Source organism: Aphelocoma coerulescens, chromosome 18, assembly GCF_041296385.1.
Source record: "Aphelocoma coerulescens isolate FSJ_1873_10779 chromosome 18, UR_Acoe_1.0, whole genome shotgun sequence".
NCBI lineage: Eukaryota > Metazoa > Chordata > Aves > Passeriformes > Corvidae > Aphelocoma > Aphelocoma coerulescens.
The window spans coordinates 9,330,981-9,358,757 of NC_091031.1; the positions used below are offsets into that span (position 1 = coordinate 9,330,981).

Consider the following 27,777-nt stretch of genomic DNA (forward strand, 5'->3'; position numbering starts at 1 on the left):
GGTGCCGCGCCAAGATGGCGGCGCGCTGCCAATACTCAGCATGGCGCCTGAGCCCGCGGATGCTGCCGAAGCAAGAGCGTCGATGCTTCCTCGGTTATCTTACTTTAGCGGTGCTTTGAAAGAGGAGAAGCCTCGCGTGATGAGAGGAGTGAACTGCTGTAGGGTGAGGCTGGCTGTGTGGGAGAGCCTTATTGGACCCAGTTGGACCGAGGCGGGCTGGGTGAGGTGGACATGGCCCCTTGCGCTGAGGGGGCCGGGGAGGGCACGGGAGCCCCTCGCTGTACCGGGGCTCCCCTGGGGGCTGTCCCCAGTCTCGGGCAGCCTCTGTGGAGGCCAGGAAACCTCTGGGCTCTCGATGGCAGCGCTTGGGGCACCACTGTCACAAAAGCGCTGGTGCTGTGCCTCGGCTATGACAGAAGCACAGAGTGGTTGGGGTTGGAAGGGCCTTCTGGAGGTCACCCAGTCCAAGCCCGCTGCCAAGGCAGGGTCACCTGGAGCAGGAACGCGTCCAGGAACGCGTCCAGGTGGGTTTGGAATGTCTGCAGAGGGGTGTTGCCGATTTTAGGAGCTCTCTAACCACAGACACAGAGTCTAGTTTAGGAAGGAGACGTTGCGTATTCTGCAAAGGATACGAGGTGGAGGTTTCCACAGATCAAGCACACCAAAACTTTTAGCTACTTATACATTTTAGCAAGCAAAGACATTAGTGTTCACTGGCTACAAGTTACATAGTTCTCTTAATAATTAGTATTCTGTCTTCTATTGGTTGATGATTTTCTCACTTCTCATGCTAAGAAGTCTGCATGCTCAGTCTTTCTCTTCTTGCAGGTGGGTTTCTTATGTCAGTGGCCATATGTCAGTGGTTGCAGGTCTCCCCCTGCCAGAATTACCTCTTACCCAGTTGGAGCTGATTTCAGCACAGTTGCTGAGTTGGCTTTATTAGTTTCTTCCTTAGCTTGGGAGTTCTTTCCAGATGGCCCATAAATTCTGCATTCTCTGTGTCCGCTACCAGTGGGCATCCTTTTTTCTCAGACTCTGTTAACCTCTGCTAGGTCTGAGGTCATTAAAGTGTGTTAAGCCCTAGACTTTAAAAAGGCAATTCCACCAACAAATAACTTGTTTCTTCTAACACCTGAACATCACTCATATTTGCAAAGCAGAAATATCCGTGATAATCCTACAGGTCCAACATTGATGTCATGAGTTTTGTGATTTGTATGTCAGCGGAAGGCTTGGGTTTGAAAATCTGTTGTTTGGGAAGGAAAGTTTCTAACTCACTTGAAATACTGAGTAATTTTCCTGTTGTGGACAAATAGGCTGCATTTGGAAAATCTTTTGTGTTTCAGTCAAACATCATTCACATGGGAAAGCTGTTCCTGTTCAATCCATTAGAGCAACTGCTTATGTCAGGCAGGATGGGTGAAGTGCAGACGTGTAGTTTAGCTTCTTAAATTCCCTTTATGTAAGTCAGTGTGTAACTTCATCTATGAATGATATTTGGTCCTCTCTCAGTTGCACAGGAATGTCCTTCGTGAATGAAATCCTCCATTTTTGGCTTTTTCTCCAAACATAAATATATTCTGGAGCGTTTGCTCAGGGCCATGACATGGTAGAAGTTTGTTTAGCTGTTCTCAACGCTGTTTTAACTGAGATTTTGATCAGACAGTGTTTTTCATAACAATCCAGAGTGAAAATAGGGAAAAAACTCCAGAGTCCATGGTACAAACCCTTGAGTCTAATACCAACTGATCTGCAGTTTCTGTGTAATTGTGTTAATGGGAAAAGGTGGTGAGGAACTGCAAGAATGAATTGGCCTGCTTGTGAGTCACAAGGTACCAGCTGCTGGATTTGGATGAAAAATAGGAAGTAATAAGTATCACGTGTGCTCAACCCAAACAAGCAGCTGACTGAGTCTTCTCGGAAGAAATTTATGTCTAATTAGCTGTCAATCAGTTTTTATAAGTAACTGGTTTCTCTGGAAGCCAAATGTTAAGCCATTTTGAGTGATACAAAAGATTTCTTGTGTCTAGAGCAGAGTGAAATAAGTAAGAAATTCATCTGTCCCCTTCTACTCAGCATAAACCACACAGCATGTCACCCTATTTTATTATTATGCTCCTAATGCAAAAATATCATCAATTCTCTACTTCTCCCATTCTGCAAAGGTCACACTAGGATAACCTGATATGACTTAATTTAATTATGATGTTATGGGGAAATTATTTCAACCACACACACACAATCAAAATGAATGTGGCAAGGATCCTTGTAAGCTTCTGCTATCCATTAATGATTCTTACAGCATTTTTTCTAAAATCTGGGGATCTTACACCAGGACTTTGAAGTAGGTGAGTGCTGTTATGCTTACCAGTAGAAAAAGGAAGAAGGCACACACTTTGAAAGCCTGATCCTGGACTTAAAGAACAGCATGAATTCCAAACCATGTTGCTGCAGAAACAAAAACTATTTTCCAAAATAAACAATTCAGGAGTATGTGATTGACTATTTGTAGACTTCTTCCTCAGCAATATAAAAATAGATTCTGTAGAAGTGTTTATATTCTGTTTATATTTGTATAGTAAATACACTTGTAACTTTTAAGTCATTGATCTAAACCCAAGAACATGCAGATAGAACAGAACTGGCCTTTATTTTGAATTAGTTTGGCATGTCTGTAATTCTGGTGCTTTTTCCTATTTCAGACTATTTGCCTAAATATTCTTTTCTAACTCCTTATCCTTTTTTCTTTTTCCCCCTAAGGTCTTAAACTTAGGAATTCAGCTATGCAATAGGCATGTGATCTTACTAGCATGCCAGGATAAACTCCCAGAGCGCTTGATTCCCCACAGTTGGTTGGAAGCAGCCACCAAATGCTGCGGCTGGGGACGGAGCTGGCTGCGAGTCCTGTTAGAAATGAGCTCATCCCACAGAATGAGCTCTCCGTGGTGCCCCCTGACCTCGATGGGAACAGTGTGTGTGCAGCCTGCAGAGCACTGATTTCATGGAATACATGTTTAACAGCTGTAGCCAAGATTCATTGCCCAGTTCTGACAGCTGTGGAGTGGCGTGTGCTGTCACTGTGGCAAGGAGGCATTTACAGCTGGCACTGCCCTGCAGAACTGATGCAAAGCCTGTGACACTTTGCAGTTGCTTGCAGCACACTGTTTTCTCAGAGAAATACTTATTTCTCCATTTCATTCAGGGTGTAAATGCTTCAGGTGCAGGGATAAATGTTACATGGAGCCATGGAGGCCAAATACATCAACAGTGGCCATAAAAGCAAGTGATGCCTTTAAGTGCTACCTACTGCTGGCATAGGAAAGCTTTTAGAGGGTGAGGTTTTTGGGAAGCAGCCCTGCAAAGGTGGTAATTATTACCTCCCTAGGGCAGATTAAAGCAGGATGATACTTTTTTATCTCAGGTTGTCAGGCCTGGTGTGATGCTTGATCAAAGATCCACTGTTCTGGGGGAAAATGGCGTCCATAGCTAATGGAAAGCATAGAGTGCTCTTGGCAATAAAATAAATGAGACATCTTATTGCCAATGATTTCACAAATATATATTGTACTGTGCACTGAAACAGATTCCTTGCACACTCCTCAGTTTTGTGGTTTTGCTCCTTCTGTTTGAATTTTTAAATTGAAATCAATTCAGTCCAAGTACTCCTAAAATGAAGGATGAAATAGGGATACTTAATGTATGTACCTAAGATGTCTTCAATATTTCTGCACAATGCTTCATTTTTCATGCAGTTCTCTGCTTTTCATTATGAATATGAGAAATATGGGGGAAAAGTTAATCTTCTGCCTTTTGATGATGTGCAGAAGAACGTGTTTAATCCAGTCCTGTTACAGATAGAGTAACAGTTGACCAGAGAGGTTGTAGATTCCCATCCCTGGAAAGGCCAGGCTGGACAGGGCTTGGAGCAGCCTGGTCTAGTGGAAGGTGTCCTTGCCCATGGCAGGGGGTTTGGACTAGATGACCTTCAAAGGTCCATTCCAACCCAAACTACTCTGTAATTCTGTGAAATTAAAAGTATTTTAAATGTGATCTGTGCAGTTACAGAAATATCCAAAACTGACATGTCTTTTGAAGAATCACTATATCAGTTTTGGATAATAAATATTAAGTACAATCAAAGTGTGGAATAGGAAGATTTTACCTGTGCCTTTAAGTGCAAATCTCAACACATTTCTCATTTAGAACCTTTCATCTGTCCTATCACTGTATTGGTCAATGCAACTATAGCTGTTGTATCCTGGTGGAATAAGTTGGGAGGTTGGCACAGCTTTTTCTTGTATGAAAATACTCATCCACAGGAACAAGAAAGATGTCAGATAATGCATTCCAGCAGGTCTGTAGGAAATGGAAATCCTTAGGTCCGCATAGGGATCGCTCAGGAGTGGTTGTGGTGCTTTTAAAAAGCTTGGGCTAATATGCTAATAAGAAATGTGACAGCATTTTGAATGAAGAGAGCAGAGGCACAGAAAATTATTACCAAAACTATTACAATTTTTACCTCAAGCCAGGATTAGTGATATTTTTCCAGGCTATATGTAAAGCAGCATCAGCTTATTTTTCTTTAAATGGGCAGTATGAAAACATTTGTTTGCTTTCATCATGATTAAGCTAAGGAATTCTTGATTTCTTTGACCTCAGTGAGGACTCACCTATAGTCTGTAAATTAAAAAAAAAAAAATAAGAAGCACTACATTCTTCTCTGGGGTTATCTTTAGTATCCTTAAAACGGAACAAGTGTTTAAAGTTGTGTCCTTGGATAACAAACCTCTGTGGTCGTGCCTGTCTCCAGCCCTTGTGCTCAAAAACCATCTGTGGCTTAAAGCATTAGAGCTCACTGTAACAGGAGGGGATTTACCCAGTGTTAAAGAAGAGTTGCAGTTTAGGCAGGAAATTGCATGTTTTTTGGAAGTTCTGTGGTTTAATTTCTAAAATGTCATTTTACACTTGAAAAACTTCTCTGTGTAGCTGTAGGCGTCTGCTTGTACGTGTGTGTTCATATGGCCGGGGGTTGAAAAAGGAGCAAAATGCTGATTGAACCTTTCTGTCTAAATCCTGCAACCTGAGGTTTAGAAAGACAAGGAATCATAAGCATTTTAATTAATACTTCGGGGCCTTTGAGACTGTGGAAGGCTGATGTCTGTTTAATAATCCTGTTCACGAGGATTTGTGATTCCTGCCTGGGAACAGCATCGCTGGTACTTGTTTTGTTACAGAAATGGGAAATCGCAGCATATTGGTTAAATAAAATTGTGATGGTGCTGTATTTAGTAACTCGCAGAGTGTCATTTCGTTTTAAAGCCACCGGGAGAAAGCAGAAATCGGGGGGGGGGGGGGGGGGGGGGTGAGGAACCCTTTGTACGATATAACAGAGAGGAACGCGTTGTAAAAAATACGCAGGGACGCTCCAGAGAAGCAGCGAAGCCTCGGGCACGGCCACGCCGCAGAGCCGGGCGCGGAGGGCAGCTGCGTGGCGGATCGCTGCGGCCCGGGGGTCCCGCTCGGGATGGGGATTGGGATGGGGGAGTCCCTCCGCGTACGTGCGGCGGCGCAGGTCCGCAATGAGCCCGGCGGGCGCGGCCGGGGACGTGCCGGGGGAGGCGGTGGAGGAGGCGGTGCCGCCCCGCCCGCTCTGCGGCCACAGGCACAGCCCCGGCGGCAGGTACGGGACCCGGCCCTGCGCCCCGCTACCCCCTTGATGAGCTGCTTTGGGGATTTCGGGGGGATTTCGCTGGTTGTTTTTTAGTTTTGTTTTTTTTTTTCCTGTGGAGCTGATGAGCTGCGGCTCGTGCCCGCCCGCTCTCCCGTCACCTCGGTGCGGGGGGCTCTGAAGAGCCGGGGCTGCGGCGGCGGGGGCTCCGCTCCCCGTGCGGGGCCAGGGCCGTGCTGCGGGGGCACCTTCCCCTCGGGGCTCGGCCAGCGCTGTCCTCTTCCGAGGCCGCTCGCTGCCATCCGCAGCGCCGGGGCAGCGGTGGGGGCCGGTGGCGTTTGCGGGGTAATTCTGGGCGAGGGAATTGCGGGACACGTGAGCGCGGCGGGGCCGCCCCCGCCCCGGGACCGCCCGGCGGGGCGGGCGCGGCAACAAAGGGCGGCGGGGACGGGTGGACGGCAAGGGAGGGGAGCGGGGGCCGGACTGGCGGCGGGCGCTGCTCGTGTGGGTCTCACCTCCTGCCCCGCTCTCTCCTGCCCCGCAGCCCCGGCGGCCAGGACCGCGCGGCAGCCGCTCCAGGGCCGGGCTGCACCGGCCGCGCCGCAAATGAAGTGCGAGAACTGCACCAAAAAGGTGAGTGCGGCGGCCGGGTCCTGCCCGCCCCCCCGGGCATGGGGGGCACGCAGTCTCGGGGATGGGGGGATGCAGCCAGCGGAGACGGCCTCGTCCCGCGGCCCGGCAGCCCCGGCAGGGGGAGCGGCGCCAGCCGCCGGCCCCAAGGTCACCGAGCTCCGCGTCCTCACCCGCGGCCCGGCCGTGACACCTCCGGGAGAGCCCCGAGCGCGTTATCGCCGGGATGCGGCCGCGGCTGTGCCCGGGTGACACGCAGCGCGCTGGGCTCCTCCTGTGCCTGCGCGGGGTAGCCCCTCAGGTTAACAAACCACCCAGAACTCTCAAACCGATGAAGCAGGGGAATTCCTGGGAAATGATTTCCATCGTAGCAACTGGACTTTGAATACAGGGTCTCGCATGTGTTCCAAAACACGGTAAATAACTCCTGTCAGTGGTTAAGGACACGAACAGGTCTGCAAAAGTGTTCTTACAGAATGGTAAACAGGCTTTGCATAATCCACGTATTTCATGTTTTGTTTCAGGAATGCAGTAAAAAACAGAAAAATGATGATACACAAAGTACATCTGTTGATGCATTGAGTTCAAATGATGGCTCTGAAGAGGTAATGTTCCTTCTAAAACCTGTATTAGACTATATTCTTTTGTTGTTGTGTACCCCAAAAGAGGTTATAAGGAGACAACTTCAAAGTATTAACTATATTTAACAATAAACAACAAACAGTTGAAAACAATTATGAGCTCTTGTAGACATCCTATAATATTTGAATCAAAAATCTCATAAAAAGGTGAGATAAAAACCCCTTACTGTGCAAACACAAACCAGAATTTCTGAGTTCTAAAAATTTTGAGTACCAAAATTCTTATCTGAAGTCTTCAGAACGGGGACAGCTTATAAGGAGAAAAGAGGAGTTTTGTGGACAAAATATCTGCTTACTCTTTATACTCAAGTATTCCTTCTCCTCAAGTGGGCTGCAAATAGTGTCATAGCCAGGAGTATGAAACTCTTGATCTCACAGTGTATGTTCAGTGCAGTTGTAGGCCTGTGTTGTGTTTATCTCGTGGTACAAAGCCCAAGCCATCTTGCTGTTAGAGGGGCATCTGGTTAAAGAGCTTTAATAGTTCAAGGGAAAGTTTTCTCAGTTGCTTGGTGAGTTGATGGGGACTGTCAGTTCTGAAGCACAGTGCAAATTAAGTTACTAGCATATGGACTAGGGGCTAAATTTAGATCTTTGTTTACACTTAAACATTTTGCAGTTTCACAGTAGGAGCTATGGAGGGCATGGAACAAATTATTTTGATTACCTGTAAATAATCTTAGATGTTATGCAAGTGTCATGGATTGTCCTGTTTTAAACCAAATAGTGATACTGTGTTTGCTCTTCAGCTGGCTCATTGCAGAGATCTTGAAAATCGTTTGATCATTATTAAATACTTGTTTACTTCTTTTTTTGCCACCAGAAAAATGAGTTTGATACGTTGGCTAATGCTAAAATACTCCTTAGCGACTGCCTAGCTTGTGACAGTTGCATGACATTGGAAGAAGGAGCCAGAGTTTTCCAACAGAATCAGAAGGAGTTCTTTCACATTCTCAACCTTAATAAGGTAAAGTGACCCAAACAATAACACACTGTTTTCTGTGAGGAGGAGGCAGTTACAGAGTGACTAAGCAGCTTGGTTTCCCAAGGCAGATAATGTGAAGATTTGTCAGGATATGCTTTTTCTAAAGAGGAAGTGAAAACTTTAGGCAACACAAACGTTAAAGTACTTCAAATAATTTTGTACTAGAGTTGCAAGGTCACAGCACTAAATGTCAACACCAGAGGAAAGTTACTGTACCTGGAAAGGGAAAATGTATTGGCAATGTAATGATTTCATTACTGTACTAACAAATTATTCTGTAGTTCAGTGTTTATAGATATTCATACCTTCCTTACTAGGACTGTTCTGGGTGGTTTTGGTGCTAATGTATTTACATACAAACCTACGAAAACATGTTTTTGAAAGTAGAATTCTTTTTAATATGCATTCAACCTGACTACATTTTGTCCATAATCTTAGTAAACTGTGTAAGTGTTCTATTGCTGTCTTATTTTCTGCTGAGTTCTGTTTTTTCTGGAATTTGCTCTGTGTAATGCTCAAATCTTTAGAACCTGGTATTAAATTAATTATTGTAGCTCTGCTCCAGACTTCTGTGCAAAAGCTACTGGAATTGAAACTTTTCCTTGATCTGTACATAGGTGTCATAATTATGGATTCATTACACATTACTTAAATTTCCTTAGAAGGCGTTTAACTCTCCATACAGAACGATGTTGTCATATATGAGAAAATTAGAAAATAAAGGGGGAAAATAATCTTTTGGGCCACATGGGTCCTGTTAAAGGTCTGAAGCCTCCAACAGCAAGGCAGTCCTCACAACTCCAGGGGTCCAGATGAGGACAGTGAGCGAGGGGCAGTCATGAGCTCTGAGTCAGGAGCTCTCCTTGAAGGGTCATTGCCCAGCACGTAGATCAGTACAGACCATGGCTCTGACCTTTGCAGGGTGAGACTTGTCTGTAGCATAGTCCTGGTTTGTTTTCCAAGGGTTCCACTGGTGTGGAAAATGTCCCAGCTAAAACACAAGCTTAATCTTCAAATAAATGCCACAGTCATTAGAGCTGCACAGTTCCACACCACACACTGCGTATTTTCATAGGATTCCTCAGTTCCCACAAATGCTGATTTGTTGAGAGTCCCATCTTGCTGCTTTCCCTCAACAACTGCACTGATAAAGACACAGGAGCCTTAACAAAAAATCAGATGTGTAATTTGCTGGGTTGTATTTATAGCTTCATATGCCCCTGCTTCTGTAAACATTATTTATTAATGTTTAAACATCCAGCTCTTTTCATATTTGCTAGAATATTTCATCCTACTAGAACATCAGAGGTGCTGAATGGCCCTTAACTTTCCTTGTGCCATGTGGAAACCACCCACAGGATTGTCCTAGGAGGGATGGATTTCCCTGAGTTATATAAAAGAAACATCTACAGATGATTGGAGATGAACACTGTCAGGACCAGGGGAACATCCTGTCCTGCTGCATCTTGAGGGTTGTTTCACAGGGTTTTTAATGATCTGGCCCACTGAAGCATAAGAGTCTTAGGAACAACTCCAGGAATGGGAAAGGAAGGGAAAGCAAGGAGCATTACCCTGTTGTCATGACATATCTTTTTTTTTCCCTTTGTTTCATTTACCAGAAATGTGATACCTCAAAACACAAAGTGTTGGCAGTGTCTATATGCCCTCAGTCATTGCCTTATTTTGCTGCTAAATTCAATCTCTCTGTGAATGAAGCAGCCAAGAGACTCTGTGGTTTCCTCAAAAGTCTTGGTAAGTTTGGGTTTATTAAGGTGGTGAAGCAGAAAGGGAGGGATTGTTTTGGTTGGTTTTGCTTTCTCAGCAGCCTTCCAGTACCTGAAGGGGCTGCAAGAGAGCTGGAGAGGGCTTTTGACAAGGGCATGGAGTGAAACAGGGCAGGGTTAGATTAGATATTAGGAAGAGATGAGGGTGGTGAGGACCTGGCACAGGCTGGCCAGAGAAGTTACAGATGCCCCATCCCTGGAAGTGTCCAAGGCCAGGTTGGATGGGGTTTGGAGCACCCTGAGACAGTGGAAGGTGTCCCTGTCCATGGCAGGGTATGGAACTGGATGGGCTTTAAGGTTCCTCCCAACCAAAGCCACGCTGGGATTCCATTCTGTGATACTTTGTTATGCAGTCCTAAGGTGCCAGTGCACAACCTTGTTCAGAATTTGAACTCCATGCTCTGTGAAATTACAGCTGACCACCAGTGCCACATACAGCAGTGTGAGAAACAGACTGGAGACATTCCCTGCTCACAGTAAAGGTCACAGAACAGAAGGGCATTGTAGAGCTGGCTCCAAAACCTTCGCTACCAAGAAATCAGGGGGAGCTTAGTTACAAGCTTCCCGTTATTTTATAATTTGAGGGAGAAGGTAATTCTTATTCTAAGTTCCTTTCAGTCCTTTTGACACATTGTATCTCTAGAAAATTCTCAGTTCTGTTTTTTTTCTGTCATTTGAAATTACATGCAAGAGCTGTTGTACCTGCCTGTTTTATGTTAAAGTTGTATTTTCTTTGCTCATTATATGCAAAGTTTTAAATAAAAAGCAAAAGCCACTTTGCTTACAAGCTTTTCAAGGAATTTTTAATCTAGGAGGAAGACAAAGGACAATAATAAACCTATAAACTGTTTCCTCCCATATGTATCTATATATATTCATTTTTCATGTTTTTTATGATGCATCTCTGTACCCAGTGTTTATTCTTCATCTCAAGGCATTCCTAAGTTCTGCTGGGCCCCAGTTTTCCTAGAATGCATTCATTATCTACACTCACTTCTGTGGGGATGTGCTCAGTGTTACGTAGGCATATAGGGAGTGTGTTGCTGAATGAGCAGCCAGAAGGTCTCTGCTGTGTTGGTGATATGCTCCTGTACCTCTGCAGACAGCTTGAGCAGTGGAAGATATGCCTCTCAGCTGGATATATTTTTTTGTGACTTCAGCATGTCTTGAAGAGAACACTGCTTTACAAGAGTCACTGCTTTACAAGAATCACTGCACGTCACCCAGGAGACGTGACATCCTGCTTAATTAAACTAAAAGTGATAGATGCTGAGTGGCAAAGTGCTTAGAAGGAAGCAGAGAAGTGTTTGCAGTGCTGCTTGCAGCATTAACCACTTGGTGGTCCGTTTAAACTCAGGATATAGAAGATGTTTGTCCAGTGTATGGCGTTTATTTATGACTGTATTATTTGTGAAAATTTGCAGAGGGGAAGGAATATACCTGTTGATCCTTCAAGGGTTTTCATAGGCCTGGAAATTTGAAAGGGGTTTGTGAGGTGGAAAACATTCTAGTAATTCTCTGTTCCTTTCTGCTTGCTTCCCTAGGGGTGCATTATGTATTTGACACCACTATAGCTGCAGATTTCAGTATCCTGGAGAGCCAGAGGGAATTTGTGCAGCGGTACCAACGGAGGAACCAGGAGGAACATGCCTTACCAATGTTTGCCTCTGCTTGCCCTGGTGAGAACTGATTTATCCATCCTTCCTGCCCTTCAAACTGGTCTCGTTGTCATTGGAACTACCAAGGAGCTGAGGAAAGGGTGGCTTCCTTTGGGAGCCTTACATAACTTAGAGCATTTCTGTTTTGCTTTTGAGGGACACCAAACACACAGTATTTGTTCCCAGTATCACTGGTCATCCTGAGTCCATTGCAGTGCTTGGAATTGAGAATCAGAACTGGAATGGAGGAGTTAGTGGGTGCTGCTTGTGTGTTCAGACCATAAAGTTTAACAGGGCATTTCCTCATTGAAAAGAATCTTAAAGGAACTTTGATGTAATTAAACCACAACCTCCATTATCTTAAGCAAAATTTAGAACTTGCCACTTAAGCCTAGGGGAAAGTAGCAAGTGGCATTGCTTGTGATGACTGTGAGATGGTTAAGTCTGACACTTGGAAAATAATTGTCACATGAAATGCCACAGACTTGGCTCGCTAAATGTCTCACTTCTGAGAATCTTGCACCTGAGAACGTGCTCTGTTACGAGCAGAACCTGCACTTGTAACAACTGAAAAGATGCAGAACATGCAGTCACTGCTTACTTTTTCCATTTTTTAGCACAGCACCATTTCAATTCAAGTAAAAAGTCGTATTCCTAAAAAAGAAGTATCAAAAAGGAGATAGAAGTAACTCCTTTGCCTAACATCCCCCCTCAAATTCACCTTGAAGTTCATAGTGTTGTTTTTCAAAAGGCTGATAAAAATACCAAAATATTTCTTGCTAGCTTTGAAATAACTCATGGGTTGCATTCATTAAAGAAATGGCAGAGCGATGATGAGTTGCAGTTGGTGATCCCCAAAATCTGCTGTTACCATTTATTTAAAGTTTAAATACTGCTATTTGAATTATACTTGTATTTTTGTTCTTTCTATGTATTTTGTAGTGGGTTATGCTTTAAGTACTACATATATGTATTAAAAAGATAAGTCTCTTTTTTTCTGTTACTGTTATCTTAGTGTAACCTCTTATCTTCAGGAGCAGACATACTACATATTGCCCTTTTTCGTGTAAAACCTGTGCAGTTGAAACACCCCAGTTACTCAGTTTTGTTGTCTCTTATGTGCTTTAGGTAAAATTCAAAGCCTGAGGATTTCTTTTAGAATTTCCGAGATAATTTAAATTTTCTTCATCTAGAAACAGAGCTCAGATTATCTGCTGCTCTCAGTGGAAATACTTTAAAATAGTTAATGGAGCACTCTTCTTGTCCTTGTCTGGTCTGCACAAGATAATTTCTGGTTTCATTGCTGGTTTTGGTGTCAGCTCTCTGTTGTGATAGAGATGGTAACAGAAGCATGGGTGCTTTCCATTTCTGGGAAACTAACCCAGAATATCACTGTAAACCCATTTTAAAAACATGATTTGTTTCTTTGTCAGCAATTAGAGAAAGCCAAAATCCTGATTAGTCATCTTTAAAGTGAGGTTGTTCACCGTGTTTCCTGACCTTATTTGTCTGAGTGCATTTTCTGTTCCTTCTTCTCCTTCCTCTTTCTACCCCCAGATTACATAAATTTGTCCCAGAGATGTTGTTTACTGGGTGTGTTAATCACCAAATGGTTTTTATATAGCTCTGTAGATGCAAGGTCAGTGTGAACTCAGGTATAAATGCTTTACTCTTTTTTTATCTTGATGTGTGACTTTGCACAGACCTATCACCCTCTGCAGCACTCTGGGGTGTAACATCTACCATGGGCAAAGAGCAGAGCCTGGATAGTCCAGAACCTGAGAAAAGGTGTTCTATTGTCCCTGTCTTAATTGTTCACCTCCTGCTGCTCTCTGGGGAGAAAGGGAGCTCATGTTTGCTTTGTTTCCTGTTGAAAGAACAGTGGTGTGACTACTGATAGTGTGTGTAATATCTCAAAGTAATCAGTTGCCTTCTGTAATGTACCAAGGTGGTGAGCAACATGAAACACTTGCTCTGGAAAATCCAGTGTTTTTAAGGCACTGCCAGCCTCTGTGTACTCCCAGAAAAGCCAATGGGGCAGACTTGCAGCAGCAGGAAGAACTTCAGTATTTAGGATTCTAATGCTTTTGTCCCAGTCAATCAATTTCCTTTTCCAGGAATGGAATTTTACAGTAGCAGAAGTTTTCTTAGGTTTCTTGCACTTCCTACAGATACATAGATGCATCTTTGTGATCTTACAATAAACCACCAAAAATAACATGTTCTGAGCTACATCTGCAAGAATTTATAGGGCAATTTGTAGTGCTTTCTTGCTCTTTGATGCCAACATAAGCCAGCAAATGGCCAAGAATCCAAATGAATTTATGAAGGGTGTAGGTCTGGATGAGTGCAGGTGTACCCTGATACAAGAATGGGGTATCTGAGGTTTTCCCTAACTGTGGCTCTGGAATTCAGCCCTGTGATGAGTGGGCAGAAACATCAGTGTGTGTGTGGAGTGGAGATAAATGCTTGCTCACCAAGGCTGCCTATACAGTTAACCAGTGACTAATGAGACTAGTGATCTTTGGGAGCTGCAGCTATGAGACACTTGTTCCATCCACTGCAAGGACAGAAACAATTTAAGGAATTGCTTCAGACAATACCTGTCAGAAGTCTCTTGGGATTTAGTGAAATTTCCTTACAGTTCATGACTACAGTATCCAAAACATTGTAATTCCAGGAACCAGCCTCATAGCAGGAGTGCTGGTGTGATTAATGGTTTTTACAATGGTAAGTACAAGGGTTTTAAAAACTGTCCCTGTTTTGTTTGAAGCAGTTTTTGTTGTTTAGACAGCACTTGAGACTAAAGCCATTTAAGCAGTAGGATGTACCTATCATGCCCAGTATGCTAATACAGCTTTTTACCAAGCACCAGTAAATTCAGTGCTTTTTGCAGGTAATGTCTTGGACTTAAAGTCCCAGCTGAAGGTGGACATTAGGCAAACTTCCAATTCAGAGTCTGGCAGTTCAGTACAGTCCTGATGGGTAAATCCATGGTCCTCAGCTATTCCTACAGCAGAAATGAATGCTTGTTGAAGATGGTGAATGCCTTGGAGATTTTTCATGGAAACCAGCTTGAAGTCTGTACGTTAACAAGATTTGGGAATATTTAAACAGCTGTAGGATTCTTGGGTTTTCCTAATACTTAGCACCTTCTCATTTTCATCAGTAAAATTTTATTACACTGGGAAAATTCTTTCTCTGCTATAGAGAGACAAACCATCTGAACACTGCTCACATCCCAGTTTTGTGCTGCTGTTGGCATTTGTGCTGTTGTTCTGACTTAAACAGTACCAGGTGTTTTTACCTAAGTGGTAATTTCAAGCTTAAAAATTAAGCTACAGGTTTTCCCCTTCCTGGGCAGCATGTACTGCACAGCAGTTTCTCTCTTCTATGTAATCACTAATCTGCCTGAAGATAAAAGCACGATTTTTTTTCCACTATTTCTTAGCACCAAAAGCAACACACCTGCCTCGAAGGCTGGGCCTGACTCTCCTGCACAATGTAGGTGTCATGTAGATGAAAAAAGCTCCAAACCCTTGCTGTGAAATATTCTGGGCTTTTCAGTAAGAGCAACAGAGCCTAAGAAAGAATTGCACACCCTAAATACCTTGATTTGCTCATTTGCCAGTGGGGAATAATACAACAGCTCTGGATGTTGGGGGTGCTGTGGGTATCTATAGCTTATCTCAGCTGGAATGCTGAAGGGATCTGGTGAAAGGGAGGGGGATTCTTGAGTAACTAAAGACAGAGTGTTGCATACAGAGAGATTTCAGGTGGTTCCTGTGAGTGTGGGGGTGTTTCTGAAGGTGTGGCTACTCTAACAATAGTAAAAGAAGCCATTTTTTCCTAGGCTTAATCCATATGCATCTTGTGATAGTGCTTTCATGTGACTCTTTGTTCTAGGAGGAGGCAAGCTGGGTGTGTGGATATTAAATCTCAGGAAACAGCAGGTTACAGTAAGCAGCCAAACAGTGCATTTGTTGTAGCATCTGCTGATCCAAGGGCTGAGGTCTAGAAGGTCAAAATATCCCTGTTAGCTGGGGTCTTGTTCTTTCTGTTTTGTTAAATCTGTGCATGAGGAAGGGGGGTAAACAGGTCATGAAGTCCACAGTGCCTCTAGGTCTAGAATTAATGACACAGTGAATTATTGATTAAAGCATTATTAACAGAGCCTTGAAGTTTCCTGCAGTTCTCAAGGTGGGGCTTCCAGCCTGAACAGAAATGTCCTGCCTGTGTGAATGTGCCATTGTTTTTAGGAGCTGTTGTGTGGCTGCTGCCCCTTGCTGTGCTTATGGGCCACTTCTCTCTACCTGTAATTTTAAATTAAAATCTCTGCCTCCAATTCCAGGTTGGATCCGATATGCTGAAAGGGTACTCACCAACCTGGTGACCTCTCACATTTGCACTGCAAAGTCTCCACAGCAGATCATGGGCTCCCTAGTGAAGGGCTACTTTGCCAGGCAGCAGGTAAGTAATTCTGATTTATTTTTACTGTTATATTCTCCTAAATAGAAAAGATGGGCTTTAATACTGAAATACAGATCTTAGTGTATTATATTTGTCCTTTACTTGAAGAAGAAATGGTGCTCTGCTGCTGTACAAGTGCCCATGATGAGAAGAGTGTGCAAAGAACATCATTTCATACAGTGCAGTGAGCTGGCAGCAATCCTTGCACCCCCAGTGCAACATAGATTTAGATATTTATGGGTAAAGTTAAATCCATAGTTGTTGAAGGTTTTTTTGTGAAATGCTGCCTGTGTAGTTCTATAGCACAGCCAAAACAGGAGTGGAGGAGAATAATGTGAAAATTGCCCTGTTATCTGGGTTCAATAAAAGCATTGTATCCTAGGAACTAACCTTTTTATCTTCTCAATTTTGCATGTTGAAAAAATTGCTGCCCTTTACGTATCATACTTAAATGGAGCTGCAGCCACGTTCTCTAGGGAAGGGTTGCTGTCTGCACATGGACAGACAAATTCTGGAGGGCTTGCTGTGGGTGAATGAGTGACAGCAACCAGGACTCTGAACTCCTAACTTGTATTCACTTTCTAAGGCAGTCAAAAAGCTGCAGAAAATGTGGTCTGAGCAAATAAGGTCCAGCCAGAAGACAGACTTCAGAAGTTTGTTGCTGATGCTTTGTGACTTCTGGCAAATCATTATCTGTGTGCAGCATTCTTTAAATTTAATGGGTAGGGACTTGTTCCTGATATTGCCTGCATGAGGGTTACGTCACTATTTTTTGTCCTTGTCATCCTTCAAGCTGTCTTTTGCTCTTTGCTGAATTTGCATGTTCTCCCTTCTGTGTTCCACAGAACTTGTCTCCTGATAAAATTTTCCATGTAGTTGTGGCACCTTGTTACGACAAAAAGCTGGAAGCCTTGAGGGAAGATTTCTACACTGCCTTGTATAATTCACCAGAAGTTGATTGTGTCCTGACATCAGGTGAACTTTTTTAAACTTAACCATCTATAAATATAGAAGCGAATCACCATTTTTAGAATAACTTTTATGCCAGAGTTTGCTTTTTTCAAGTCTAGTCATAAGGTTGGCTTTTTTCTGCTTTAAAAATTAGTACATTTTTTTGTGCTCCTGGGAGTACAGATACTGCACAGGGGAAGGCAGAGTGACACATACTTTCCTTCTAAGCTGCTGTTCTTCTGAAAAATCAGGTATCCTGCCAGCCTCTTGAGGAAGGTAAAAGTTATGCAAATCCATACTTAAAATTATTGTCTGGCTTGTCTGTGGTCATCATTTTATCTCCACTGGAATTATTCCTAATTTGTGGCACCAGTTGCCTTTTGGTGAGGATCTTGTCTTCAGCCTTAGTGTCCAAACTACTTAGTGTCCTGCAGTATAGTTTGGGTATTTCCAAACTTGGCCTAACAGAAAGGCTGAGGATTTAAGCAGAGCTTGGGCCAGCTGAAGGCCCCTTTTCTTTGGGGCTGGAGGTGTCAGACTTCTCAGTTACTGGAGGGAAGTGGGAAGAGCTGGAGAATGTGACACAAAGCACATATAGGTGTTGGGACGTTGATCTGAAACAGAGGCACGGTGTGTGTTGTGCTTTGTGTTGAAAGTAAAATGTCATGTATTTTCCTACAGGTGAAATTGTCCAAATAATGGAACAGAAAAATGTGTCTATGAAAGATGTGACTGAAGTAGCTGTAGATAGTTTGTAAGTAGTTTTGTTGTGGATTGCTTCCTTATTTTGATGACAAATGACAAGTGGGTGCATAGTCAACATAAATGTAAAGCTGCTTAGAAGAATGTTTTTTCTTTTTAGAGAAAAAAATCTGCCTCAAAGCCTGAATATACCACAGCTTCACCCTTTATATAGTGACAAAACCCACAAAAATATTATCTTAGATGTTCACTGCTATATATAAAAGTAATATGAAACAGATAATATAAACCTGCATGTACTGTTTAAATACAAGGCAGATAATTTGAGGTAATGACCCTTATACAGTAACTCCTTTAAAATGTATGTCTTGAAGATTTGTGTAGCTCCTGATTGATATTTCAATGCAGTAATGATAGATTGACTGTATCAAGCTCAAGCCTTGCTAGTGTCACTGACTGGGGGTGTTGACCCTGTTCAGAGCTCTCCTGTGCTCCTTGTGTAAAGCCCAACAGTCTGATCTGCCCTGTCCAGCTGCCTCCCACAAAGCTGCTGGGACACAGTCCTGGTGCTGACCATCTGCTCTGGGCTCCCCTCTCTTTCACAGCAGCATCCTGACAGGAAATTTCCACTTCCCCCAATATGTTTATGTAGATTGCTGGAAGCAGCACCCTTTCAGGAAATGGTAATTAATTGGTTTTTATACTGAGGACAGCAGTCAGTTTTTCAAGATTAGATAAAACTGAACTGTGCTTTAGATGAGAAGCACACAAAGCATTGGAGAGGTTTTGTTTCCATCCCTTATGCCTGGCTCAGGGGGCAGCATGTGTGGTGTTTAATTCTCAGACTTAGTGACAGAGGCTGCTCCCCCTGATCTTTGTTCAACTGTGACAGATGTTCCTTGGTATCTTTCCAAAGGGGTGGTAGTGGAGCAATAAATGTGCTGTCTTGCACAAAACAGAAAGCTCTGGAAGTTTTGAAAAATCCCTTTCAGTTCCAGCTAGTATTCTGCTTGGACCTAGAGTGGAGAAATTTGAGTGGGTCAGTTGGGAACATGTTCACAGCTGTGTTTGTAGTGCAGCTCCTATGATTGCTTCTAGAGATTGTCACACACAGTGAGAATGAATAAAGTTCTTGCAGGCATTATCACATAGAGACAGACATTTAATTCTGTATCAGAATCACCTAGAGACAGTCTTTTAATTCTGTACCAGCCTGTTCAGTAAAAGGACAAGTTGTTATTCAGAATGTACCTGGTTTATTAGCTCAATTTATAGAATCATAGCATATCCTGAGCTGGAAGGGCCCCACAGGATCACCCAGTCCAGCCCCTGGCCCTGCCCAGACACCCCAACAACCCCACCCTGGGCATCCCTGGCAGCGCTGTCCCAATGCTCCTGGAGCTCTGGCAGCCTCGGGGCTGTGCCCATTCCCTGGGGAGCCTGGGCAGTGCCCAGCACCCTCTGGGGGAAGAACCTTTCCTGATATCCAACCCAAACCTTCCTGGCCCAGCTCCAGCCCTTCCTTGGGTTCTGTCACTGTTACAGAGAGCAGAGATCGGAGGTGCCCCTCAGAGGGAAGCTGCAGATCCTGGTGATGTCTGACCTCAGTCTCCTCCAGGCTGAACAAGCCAAGTGCCCTCAATTTATGTTGGAAAATAATGTTAATTTTTAAAAGGACTAATCTGATAATGCTGGTTCAACTGTGAGACGTAATGACATATATTTTTGCTCTTCTGGGGTCTTAAAAGTAGATCTTGTGGAGAAATTTAAATAACTTGAAGTCATCCTCTTAAAACAAGTCCCAGCACAGCAATTTGTGATAAAGTGCTTGGTATTAAAAAAGTTGTATGAATAAAGTAACTTGTGGGGGAGAGGTGAACTTCCAGGAGATGCCCTTGGGATATGATCTCCCATTTCCTCTCCTGAACCACAGTGTAGCACTTATTTTCAGGGTACACTGTTGTAACCTGGTTGCAGCTGTACTGATTTGGTGTTATTTTATTGGCACAGTGTTACAGACAAACGGTTTCTAAAGCAGGAGACTTGTCAGCAAAGACTTGTAACTTCTGAGGTACTTTTATATTCTCACAGGCAAAAATGATAATTTATTTAAATAATTTTTCCCCAAATGGCTCTTGAGCAGTAAATGGCTGTTAACAAAATCTTCAGGTTGTGATGAAGGTGCACTCTTATAAATGACTGTTGCTTGGTATTTCTGAACATCTCACTGCTGTCCTGAATAATTTACATTTTTTAAGCTGTAATAAATAAAAGTGTTAATATGTTCTCACTTAGTGCTACAAAACACTTTTTGGTGGGGGAGATAGAGAAGGGGAGAAACTACTTTATTGAAGTGAAAGAATGAAATTTTGGCATTGATCTTCTTTTCTGTTGTTTCCTAAGGTTTGATGACCTAAAGGAGGGAGATGTAGTAAGGCATGATGGGAAGAGATCTGATGGTTACCTGGAGCACATTTTTAAACATGCTGCAAAGGAGCTTTTTGGCATGGATGTCAAGGAGATAACCTACAAAGCATTAAAGTAAGTTGGAGTTTTGAATCCTTGTTATGTAGAGTGGGTGAGCTAGAACAGAGTAGGGTATTTTCAGTTGGAAGAGACCCACAGCAATCACTTGGTCCAACTGCCTGAGCACTTTGGGCTGACCAAAAGTTAAAGTGTGTTATTAAGGGCTTTGTCCAAATGTCTCTTAGGCACTGAGAGCCTTGGGGCATTGGCCACCTCTCTGGGAGGCCTGTTCCAGGGTTTGAGCACCCTCTTGGCAAGGAACTGGTTCCTGAAGCCCAGGGACTTCCCCTGCTTTGATTGATGCTGCAGTGAAAGCAGCTGACAGGCTGTAAACCTGCTCTAAACCTGCAAGTCTCTCACTGTAAATCAGCTCCTGCTGGTACTCATTTTATTAAAAACTTACCTGCAGTTCCACCCCAACTTCTGCTTAACTCAGTGTAGAAAGTGGAAGAGTTCACCTTGATCTCACTGTTACACTTGTTCTGTTCTCTTTAGAGCATCTGAATACAAACTGACACAGTTGGATTGTTCCATTGGGAATGCAGGGGGTTAAAATGTTCTCTGTGTATCTTGACAGGAACAAGGACTTTCAAGAAGTTACCCTTGAAAAGGATGGGGAGACAGTGCTGCGTTTTGCAGCAGCTTATGGCTTTAGAAACATTCAAAACATGGTCCTGAAGTTGAAAAAAGGAAAGTTTTTATACCATTTTGTAGAAGTCCTTGCCTGCCCAGGAGGTAAGAATAATTGTGGATCCCCAGTTGTTCTGCACATAGATCTTGAATCTCAAAGGAAAGCTGCCTTACAGGCAGGCACTTCATTTCATTCCCTCTTAATTCTCTTCTTAATAATTTAAAATCTCACTATTTAATGAAGGGTCTGACACACCAATTACAGGTGCAGGGTTGGCTCAAAAAATGATTGAGTTTTCTAAAATTAGCCACGATGTTATTTGTTCTCTTCTGACCTATAAATAAGTGCCAGCACTGTGCTGCCAAACCTCAGAGGAAGTACTCTGAAATGATGGTTGTCAAGGGCAAGAAAAGACAAGGAACATAATTAGGGTCATTAAACCATGGAGAATACAGAGAAAGATTGTTGATATGGAAACCTCATTTCCATTAAGATGATGTTGATAAGGTAAATACAAATTATAACAGCGTGGGGGGAAGTTGAAAGAGAAAACTTCTTTAGAGAAGTGTCAAAAAAGAATTCTGAGTTAACAAAGACTTTCTTTTCATATCCAATCCTCCATCACCTTCCATCTTTTTAATTGATTTTTTTTTCCTAAGGATGCCTAAATGGAAAGGGCCAGGCACAGACTGAGGATGGCAAACCAGACAGAGCCCTGCTTGCCCAGATGGAAGAGGTGTACACTGCGATTCCCGTCAGGCTGCCAGAAACCAACCTGCAGGTACAGAAGATGTACCAGGACTGGCTGGAGGGCATGGACTCCAAGAAGGTCCAGGACACTTTGCACACCACGTACAGTGCTGTAAATCAAAGCACAAGCAGTTTGGATATCAAATGGTAACAGCTGCAGGTGCAGAGCTGTGCTGAGGTCACGGGGCACCACTGGGACCCTCTGTGCACTCACGGCCCCTGGGCACCGGCGAGGGGGTGAGTGAGGCTCTGCCCAGCTCGGGATTGTTCTTGGGAAGAACCACTGCTTTGCAAAACCACAGAAGTCTCCAAAAGCCCTGGTTCCTGCCACTGTCATTTAACTTTCACTGTTTGTCATTTCCTGCCTACAATGGATTTCTTCGTTCAAAAATCTGATCTTGCAAGGTACATAAGCCCTTTCTGCCAGGGAGTGTCATTCCTGATGAAGTTACTCCCTGCAGTGAAGAGGGACAGGGAGTGTCATTCCTGATGAAGTTACTCCCTGAAGTGAAGGGTTCACTGCACAAAATGGGCTCCTCCAAGAGGGTGAGATGATTTTACTCCTAGGTCTTCTTCAATCCCTGTCATTACAGGAAAACAGTCAACAGGAATTTCAGTATTGATGCAGGTGGTGTGGAGTAACTTGGGATTTACTTGCCTTGTTAAGGAAAAGGCCCTTTTAAAGGACAAGTGAGTATATGGAGAGATGTAATGAATTTCTATAAGCCTTGTATCCATAATCCAGCAAAAAATACTCAGTTCCAAACTAGCCACCATTTCTTACTGATCTGATGTCACAGAATGCTTCACAGAAACTGAACCTGCGAAGCTAATGATTTAAATGATTCATTTAAAATAGTTCCAAATAGGTTGGTTGGTACAAAAAGAGAACTTTCTTCCCTTGTAAGTTTTCTGCCAAGCTTGCAGCCAGGAGGAGTGGTGCTGCTGCTTGCTTTGGCTTCTCTCTGACAGTGAAACATGCCCAGATTGTTCTTTCATTTGTCTCTGTGTTGAAAGACTTCTGCAAAAAATAACTTCTGGGGTGCCTCTGAGAAAAAATACTGAGCAATGCTTGGGAGCTCATCAGATTTATGATATGTCAGCATCATTAATTTTGATGCACTTATTTTTATAAATATGCTATAGAGGTTCATTTAACAGACATTGTGAAGTGGTACTGCCATGCAGCTTGTCTGCAACTTCCCCAGTTGTTAGAGAGTTATTCAAGAATGTGATGGACAAAAGAAATTAGACTCCTGCCAGACTTCTTCATATTTTCCTGGTAGCATCAGATCTGTTCATGATTATTGGCTGTTGGAAGCTAACAAAGTTCTAGCTTTCCTTATGCAGCCTGCAAGTGTGGATGGGCTTTTTTAACCATTTCATGCAGTTAGAATGAATCTTCTTGCAAATTTCTTTAATACTACAACTGCTTGTGTGAGTAAGAAATCCTGCAAAAACCTGTGTGTGTCTGAAATGCACATTTAACCTGGACACAGTGGAATGGGATACAGCATCAGGGAAGGTGGGGCGAGACCTGGCATTGGCTAGACCAGGGAGGCTGAAAAGGAGAGACACAATGAAGTGTCACCCTGCTGACAAGAAATAGCTCTCTTAATTGTGAAGCTGTTAATAATTGCAGCTTTCCATTGGACCTCCACCTAAATAACAAACCACTGCACTTGGAGGGAGGTTTTCTTTCAAGTGCAAACGAATTAGATTACTGCACTACCTGAATGCCCACAATGAGATTATGCCCATGAATTAATAAATCAGCCTTTGCAAGTTGTTCTTCGTGGTAAGAACATGATGCTTAACGTGGTGCAATATCAGAACATCGACAGAAATCTACCTCTGTACGGGAAGGGGGAGTCCAGGAGCCGTGGGAAGAGCTGTGTGTAGCTGGAACTGTAATAGATGTCTGCTAGAGAAAGATGGGGGTGTTGTGTGACATTTCAGAACAGATTACTTTCAGAAGCAACATCCACCACCTTTGGTCTGATTTTCTTTATCTGCCATCCTCCAAAAACTCCAGAATTCTAACGTAATAAAGTGGTCCTGCTCTGTTTGTATAGGCCTGTTTCTCTGTATATATGGTTTGTAGCTGGATGCATGTTTAAATTATATCACTGCTGCTCTTTGTACAGTGTGCTTATTTTTTTTATGTGCTTCTACTGGGTGAAATGGTACAAAACCAGTTTGCTTTTCTGAGGAAATCTTCAGTAACCTAGACAAGAGCTGCCTTGCTGTTCTGAAAGCAGAGCCCTGAACTGTTTGTACAGTGTGATGGACCCTCCCCAGGGCTGGGTGGCACCTTGGCCAGTGTTTGCCTGCTGCACTGAAGGGCTTCACTCCCTGTGCCGCTGGGGGACCCCAGGAATGGGCTGGGCAGTGGGTGAAATAAATCTGCTCTGCTCCCACTGCAAGGGAAATTAATGGCTCAGTGTCTAATATAACCTGTTTCAGTTGCATCCACCATTTCTTCCATCAGCTCAAGTGTTCTAACCTATTGAGGCAGTCACAGTGCAAAGAGCTGTTGATGATTTGTCTGCTTCAGAATTCTTTCTTAAAGACAAGGAAGGCATCTAACTGAGCTTGTAGTGGCTACACAGAATGTATTATCATTAGTGACCTAGGTAACTGACACGTGCTTAATTTTTCTTGTCAGCTTTTGTTTTATAAGACTTTTTGGAGTTAAATGTTTCAGTTTTTTAAAGGCTTTTTCTTCAAAGTGCCAGTCTAAAAGGAAAGGAAAGGAAAGTTCTATCCCTTAAGTCTTTTCCCCTTCACCTGCTTTCACTGAAATTTTAACATATATCAGACAACCTTGTTGCAGCTTCATATACAATGAAATACTTGCCTGAGGTTTGATTCTGGCTTTTAAATCTGCAGTTGCAAAGTCCATTATTTTTGGCAATACATGTTTGTAGCCATACTTCTGAAATTACAAAACTATTTAGTTCCCTGAGTGGGTTTTGGCTACTAATAATTTCTCTTGCTACTGCCTTTTCAGCAACAGGAAAAGCTCCTGCCATGGCCACAGCCATAGTGCTTCACCTCTCCCTTGAATGTTGTGCTAAGAGGATTTTTAGAAAATTATAAACTGGAGGGATGGTGGGAAAGGAATTAGACACATTAAATGAATTAATAAAATTGTCTTGGGATGTTCCTGACTTGAGCATGTCAGGTGCTGGATTCTTGGGGTTATAGTACTTTACTCTGAGACTGCTCCAGCGGGTTGCCAAGTCCCTTTGCCTGGTGCAGGAGGTTTCCCTCAGCCCCAGCACCTTTCTGTGTCCCCTGTGGCCAGTGACCTGGGCAGCCCCGGGCTGTGCCCTCCCCCAGAGCAATGCATGTATCCACATGCAGCACTCTCAGCTGGATTATATCTGGATGATGTTCAGTTACCCAAATTTCGGAGCTTTGTTTTCAAATGCAGCATGACCATGACTTGTCAATAAATCTCAGTACTCAATTCTGAGCTGATTCTGTCTCGTGTGAACTCTGTAAGTACACCTGGTTCCACACAGGAGCTTTGTCTAGGGCACTGAGCAGGAATGCTGGCCACATCTGTGGCACCAATGCTGCATCAACACTTTATGGGAGCTCTGGGTTACAGCTGCACCTCAGACTCTGGTAAATGGAAGGAGAAAGTTGCCAGATTGCTGTAGGAAATGGTCATTTGCTCTCTAGAATTGTAAATTAATATATTGGATCCTTGCAAGGCAGATAAGGCTCTGTGGCTTTAAAGCTCTCGTGCCTGGGGACAATGCTGTTGGTGTGTGAAGCCAGCCTGTGAGAGTGGCTGGTTGTGCTGAGGTTACTGGATAGAGTGGGTTAAACACTGGTGCACAGGGAAAGATCTTTATTTCTGTGTGGCCTGATCCAGCAGCTGGGGAAAGGATGAAAGTTAGCCCTGACACAGACAAGGGATTTTTTTCATCTGGAGGTTATGTGAAAATTTAATGAATTGAGCAAACATTTCTGTATGTTCTCTTGAGCAGTTGGGACCTGGATTTCTACTAAATAATAACTCGATTTGAAGGTGTTCTGTGTTTTTTTTTCAAGGGCCAGCAAGGCAGGGTTACCTGGTCAGAGGAAAAGGAGGAGGAGGAGTTGTTGGCACAGAGCAGGCTTGTTCCTGTTGCTGTGTAAACAAGTGACTAGTAGGACAGGTTTGGAGGAGGGGAGCCAAGGTGTTAAGATGTCCTGGAAATGAAAAATAACCACTGGGGGTTTGTGTTAGAAAAGCAGAGGGAATATCCATTTAAATTGTGCAGCGTTCAATCTGTGATATCATATCCATTCCAAAACCACTGCGTTTCTGCCCTTATTTTCCAAGTCAGTAGTTGGGTGCATCTGAAAAACGTCCAAATTCTGCACATCTGCCTGGTGAAATTTTCCACAGTGTAAATGCCTTTTTTTTCCCACCCCCCCTCCCCCGAAAAAATACTAAATGTAAAACAGCAGCGTAATACAATGAAAGACCTAAATAAAAAGTAATAAGAATTATTTAAAATCCTTTGTCACATTGATTGCGTTGAAGAAAATTGGGCGGAGCGTGCCGCAGTTCGGGTCACGGAGACCCGGCGGCGCTGAGCGCCCGGAGCGTCCCGGCAGGAAAAGGGAGAGCGGGAGCAGGTTCTACCGAGATTTGAACTCGGATCGCTGGATTCAAAGTCCAGAGTGCTGACCATTACACCATAGAACCGGGCGGTGCCTCTGCCCTCTTCCAGCCCCGCTGATAAATCCATAGCAAACAAATCCCGCTGGGAAATCCCCGTCCGTCCTGCCCTTGTGCCCAGGATGACCGGCAGGGATTGAGCACGACCTAAATATCCGCGTTTGTTCCAAGTTTCTGCAATATTCGTCGTCTTCACAGAATCACGGAGTGGTTTGCGTTGGAAGGGACCTTAAAGACCATCCAGTCCCAAGCCCCTGCCGTGGGCAGGGACACCCTCCACTAGCCCAGGTTGCTCCAAGCCCTGTCCAACCTGACCTTGAATATTGGCAGTGATAAAGCATCGAGTTTCTCTGGGCACCCTGTGCCAGGGCCGCGTCAGCCTCACAGGGAAGAATTTCTCCCCAGTATCCCATCTAATCCTCCCTCTGGCAGTGGGAAGCCATTCCCCCTCGTCCTGGCACTCCAGTCCCTTGTCCGAAATCCCTCTCTAGCTCTCTTGGAACCCCTTTGGACACCGGCAAGTCACCCCGGTATAGTGAGGGCAGAAAGCAAACATGAACACTGGGAGAACATCTGCTGCCAGAGACACCCCAAAACCTCATCCCCGCCCCAGGGCTCAGCAGCTGCCACCATCTTTGCTGATGCAGAATTTTAGAACTGTGTTTCCACACAGGCGATTCAAAGCATAGAAATAAAAGGAAACAATGTGCTGTGACGGGTCTGAGATTCTTCAGATAATGTGTGTCAGAAACTACTAACCTGGCTTCAATAAATGATACGGGGGGGCAAAAAAAAACGGGAAAATTGTCCCATTGGTTACTCTCCTGCTTTAGATGCGTTTTCCATGTGGCATGGGATGTTTATGGCATGGGATGTTTATGGCATTCTCACAATCCACGAAAAAGGCCCTGAAGTCGCTTTCCACGGTTCTGAGCACTGAAGAGAGCAGCCCGCGGCAAAAACGTTCAGGTTCCACCGAGATTTGAACTCGGATCGCTGGATTCAGAGTCCAGAGTGCTAACCATTACACCATGGAACCGCACAACGCAAGCTCCCGAGCCGCGCCTACTGAGCCAAATGCGAGGGAAAAGAATTCCGTACGATCGCTCTTTCCATGGATTTATAACCAGAATCCCCGCCTTGCTGTTCTTGCATGTATTCTGCACGTACTCGCTCCACGGAAAAATTCCGCTGTTTATTTCTCCCATTCTACAGCCCTGAAAACAATGCCCACTGAGAAGCACTGTGGCGTTAAATAAGTTCCCAGAGCCTTTCCCTCAGATCATGCGATCCAGAGGCCAAATACAGACTTTCAATACCACGTGCACCGACATTTAAGTTTTCACGTCTGTGTTTTCCTTTTGCTTTCCTGCATTTTGTGCTGAGAGTCTCCTTGATATATCTGACATTGCCACAATGTTTCGTTTAAACAGGCAAGACAGGGAAAATCTACAAATGTATGCAACGAGCTTGTTAAGGCTAATTAAACACATGGACCTCCTGGAGCGGGTCCAGGAGAACGCATGAAGATGCTCGGAGGGCTGGAGCACTTCTATGAGGAAAGGCTGAGAGAGCTGGGGCTGTTCATCCTGGAGGGGAGAAGCCTCCAGGGGGACCCTGTGACCTTACAATATAGAAGGGAGCTTTCTTACGAAAAATGAAGAAGAAACTTTTTACCACAAGGGTGCTGAGGCACTGGC

General features: G+C 43.9%; 1 protein-coding gene and 2 non-coding genes across 4 annotated transcripts; 1 reads left to right on the plus strand and 2 right to left on the minus strand.

Annotated features, from left to right (window-relative positions):
* Positions 1 to 32: 32 nt before the first annotated feature.
* On the plus strand, positions 33 to 24,874 carry NARF (nuclear prelamin A recognition factor). Of its 2 annotated transcripts, none has more exons than XM_069032208.1 (12): positions 33 to 163; positions 6,213 to 6,301; positions 6,823 to 6,903; positions 7,760 to 7,903; positions 9,541 to 9,673; positions 11,250 to 11,384; positions 15,715 to 15,833; positions 16,679 to 16,808; positions 17,466 to 17,538; positions 19,890 to 20,027; positions 20,590 to 20,747; positions 21,303 to 24,874. In XM_069032208.1, exons 2-12 carry the CDS (start codon positions 6,275 to 6,277, stop codon positions 21,542 to 21,544), a joined length of 1,380 nt encoding a protein of 459 aa, XP_068888309.1. In that variant the 5' UTR covers positions 33 to 163; positions 6,213 to 6,274; the 3' UTR covers positions 21,545 to 24,874. The 2 variants fall into 2 exon arrangements, with proteins under 2 accessions (XP_068888309.1, XP_068888310.1); XM_069032209.1 differs by lacking the exon at positions 33 to 163 and adding an exon at positions 5,647 to 5,680.
* A 1,158-nt stretch (positions 24,875 to 26,032) lies between these two features.
* Positions 26,033 to 26,104, minus strand: TRNAQ-UUG (transfer RNA glutamine (anticodon UUG)). The gene has a single exon. It is a non-coding gene; the product is annotated as a tRNA-Gln (tRNA).
* Positions 26,105 to 27,044: 940 nt separating this feature from the next.
* TRNAQ-CUG (transfer RNA glutamine (anticodon CUG)) lies at positions 27,045 to 27,116 on the minus strand. Its single transcript has one exon. It is a non-coding gene; the product is annotated as a tRNA-Gln (tRNA).
* Between the last annotated feature and the right edge of the window lie 661 nt (positions 27,117 to 27,777).

Excerpts from the sequence above, each read along its gene's own strand:
- NARF (XM_069032208.1), top strand. The coding sequence starts at position 6,275 with ATGAAGTGCGAGAACTGCACCAAAAAG. Across the intron at positions 7,904-9,540 it reads ACATTCTCAACCTTAATAAG|AAATGTGATACCTCAAAACA; the intron begins GTAAAGTGACCC and ends TTCATTTACCAG. Across the intron at positions 11,385-15,714 it reads GTTTGCCTCTGCTTGCCCTG|GTTGGATCCGATATGCTGAA; the intron begins GTGAGAACTGAT and ends CTCCAATTCCAG.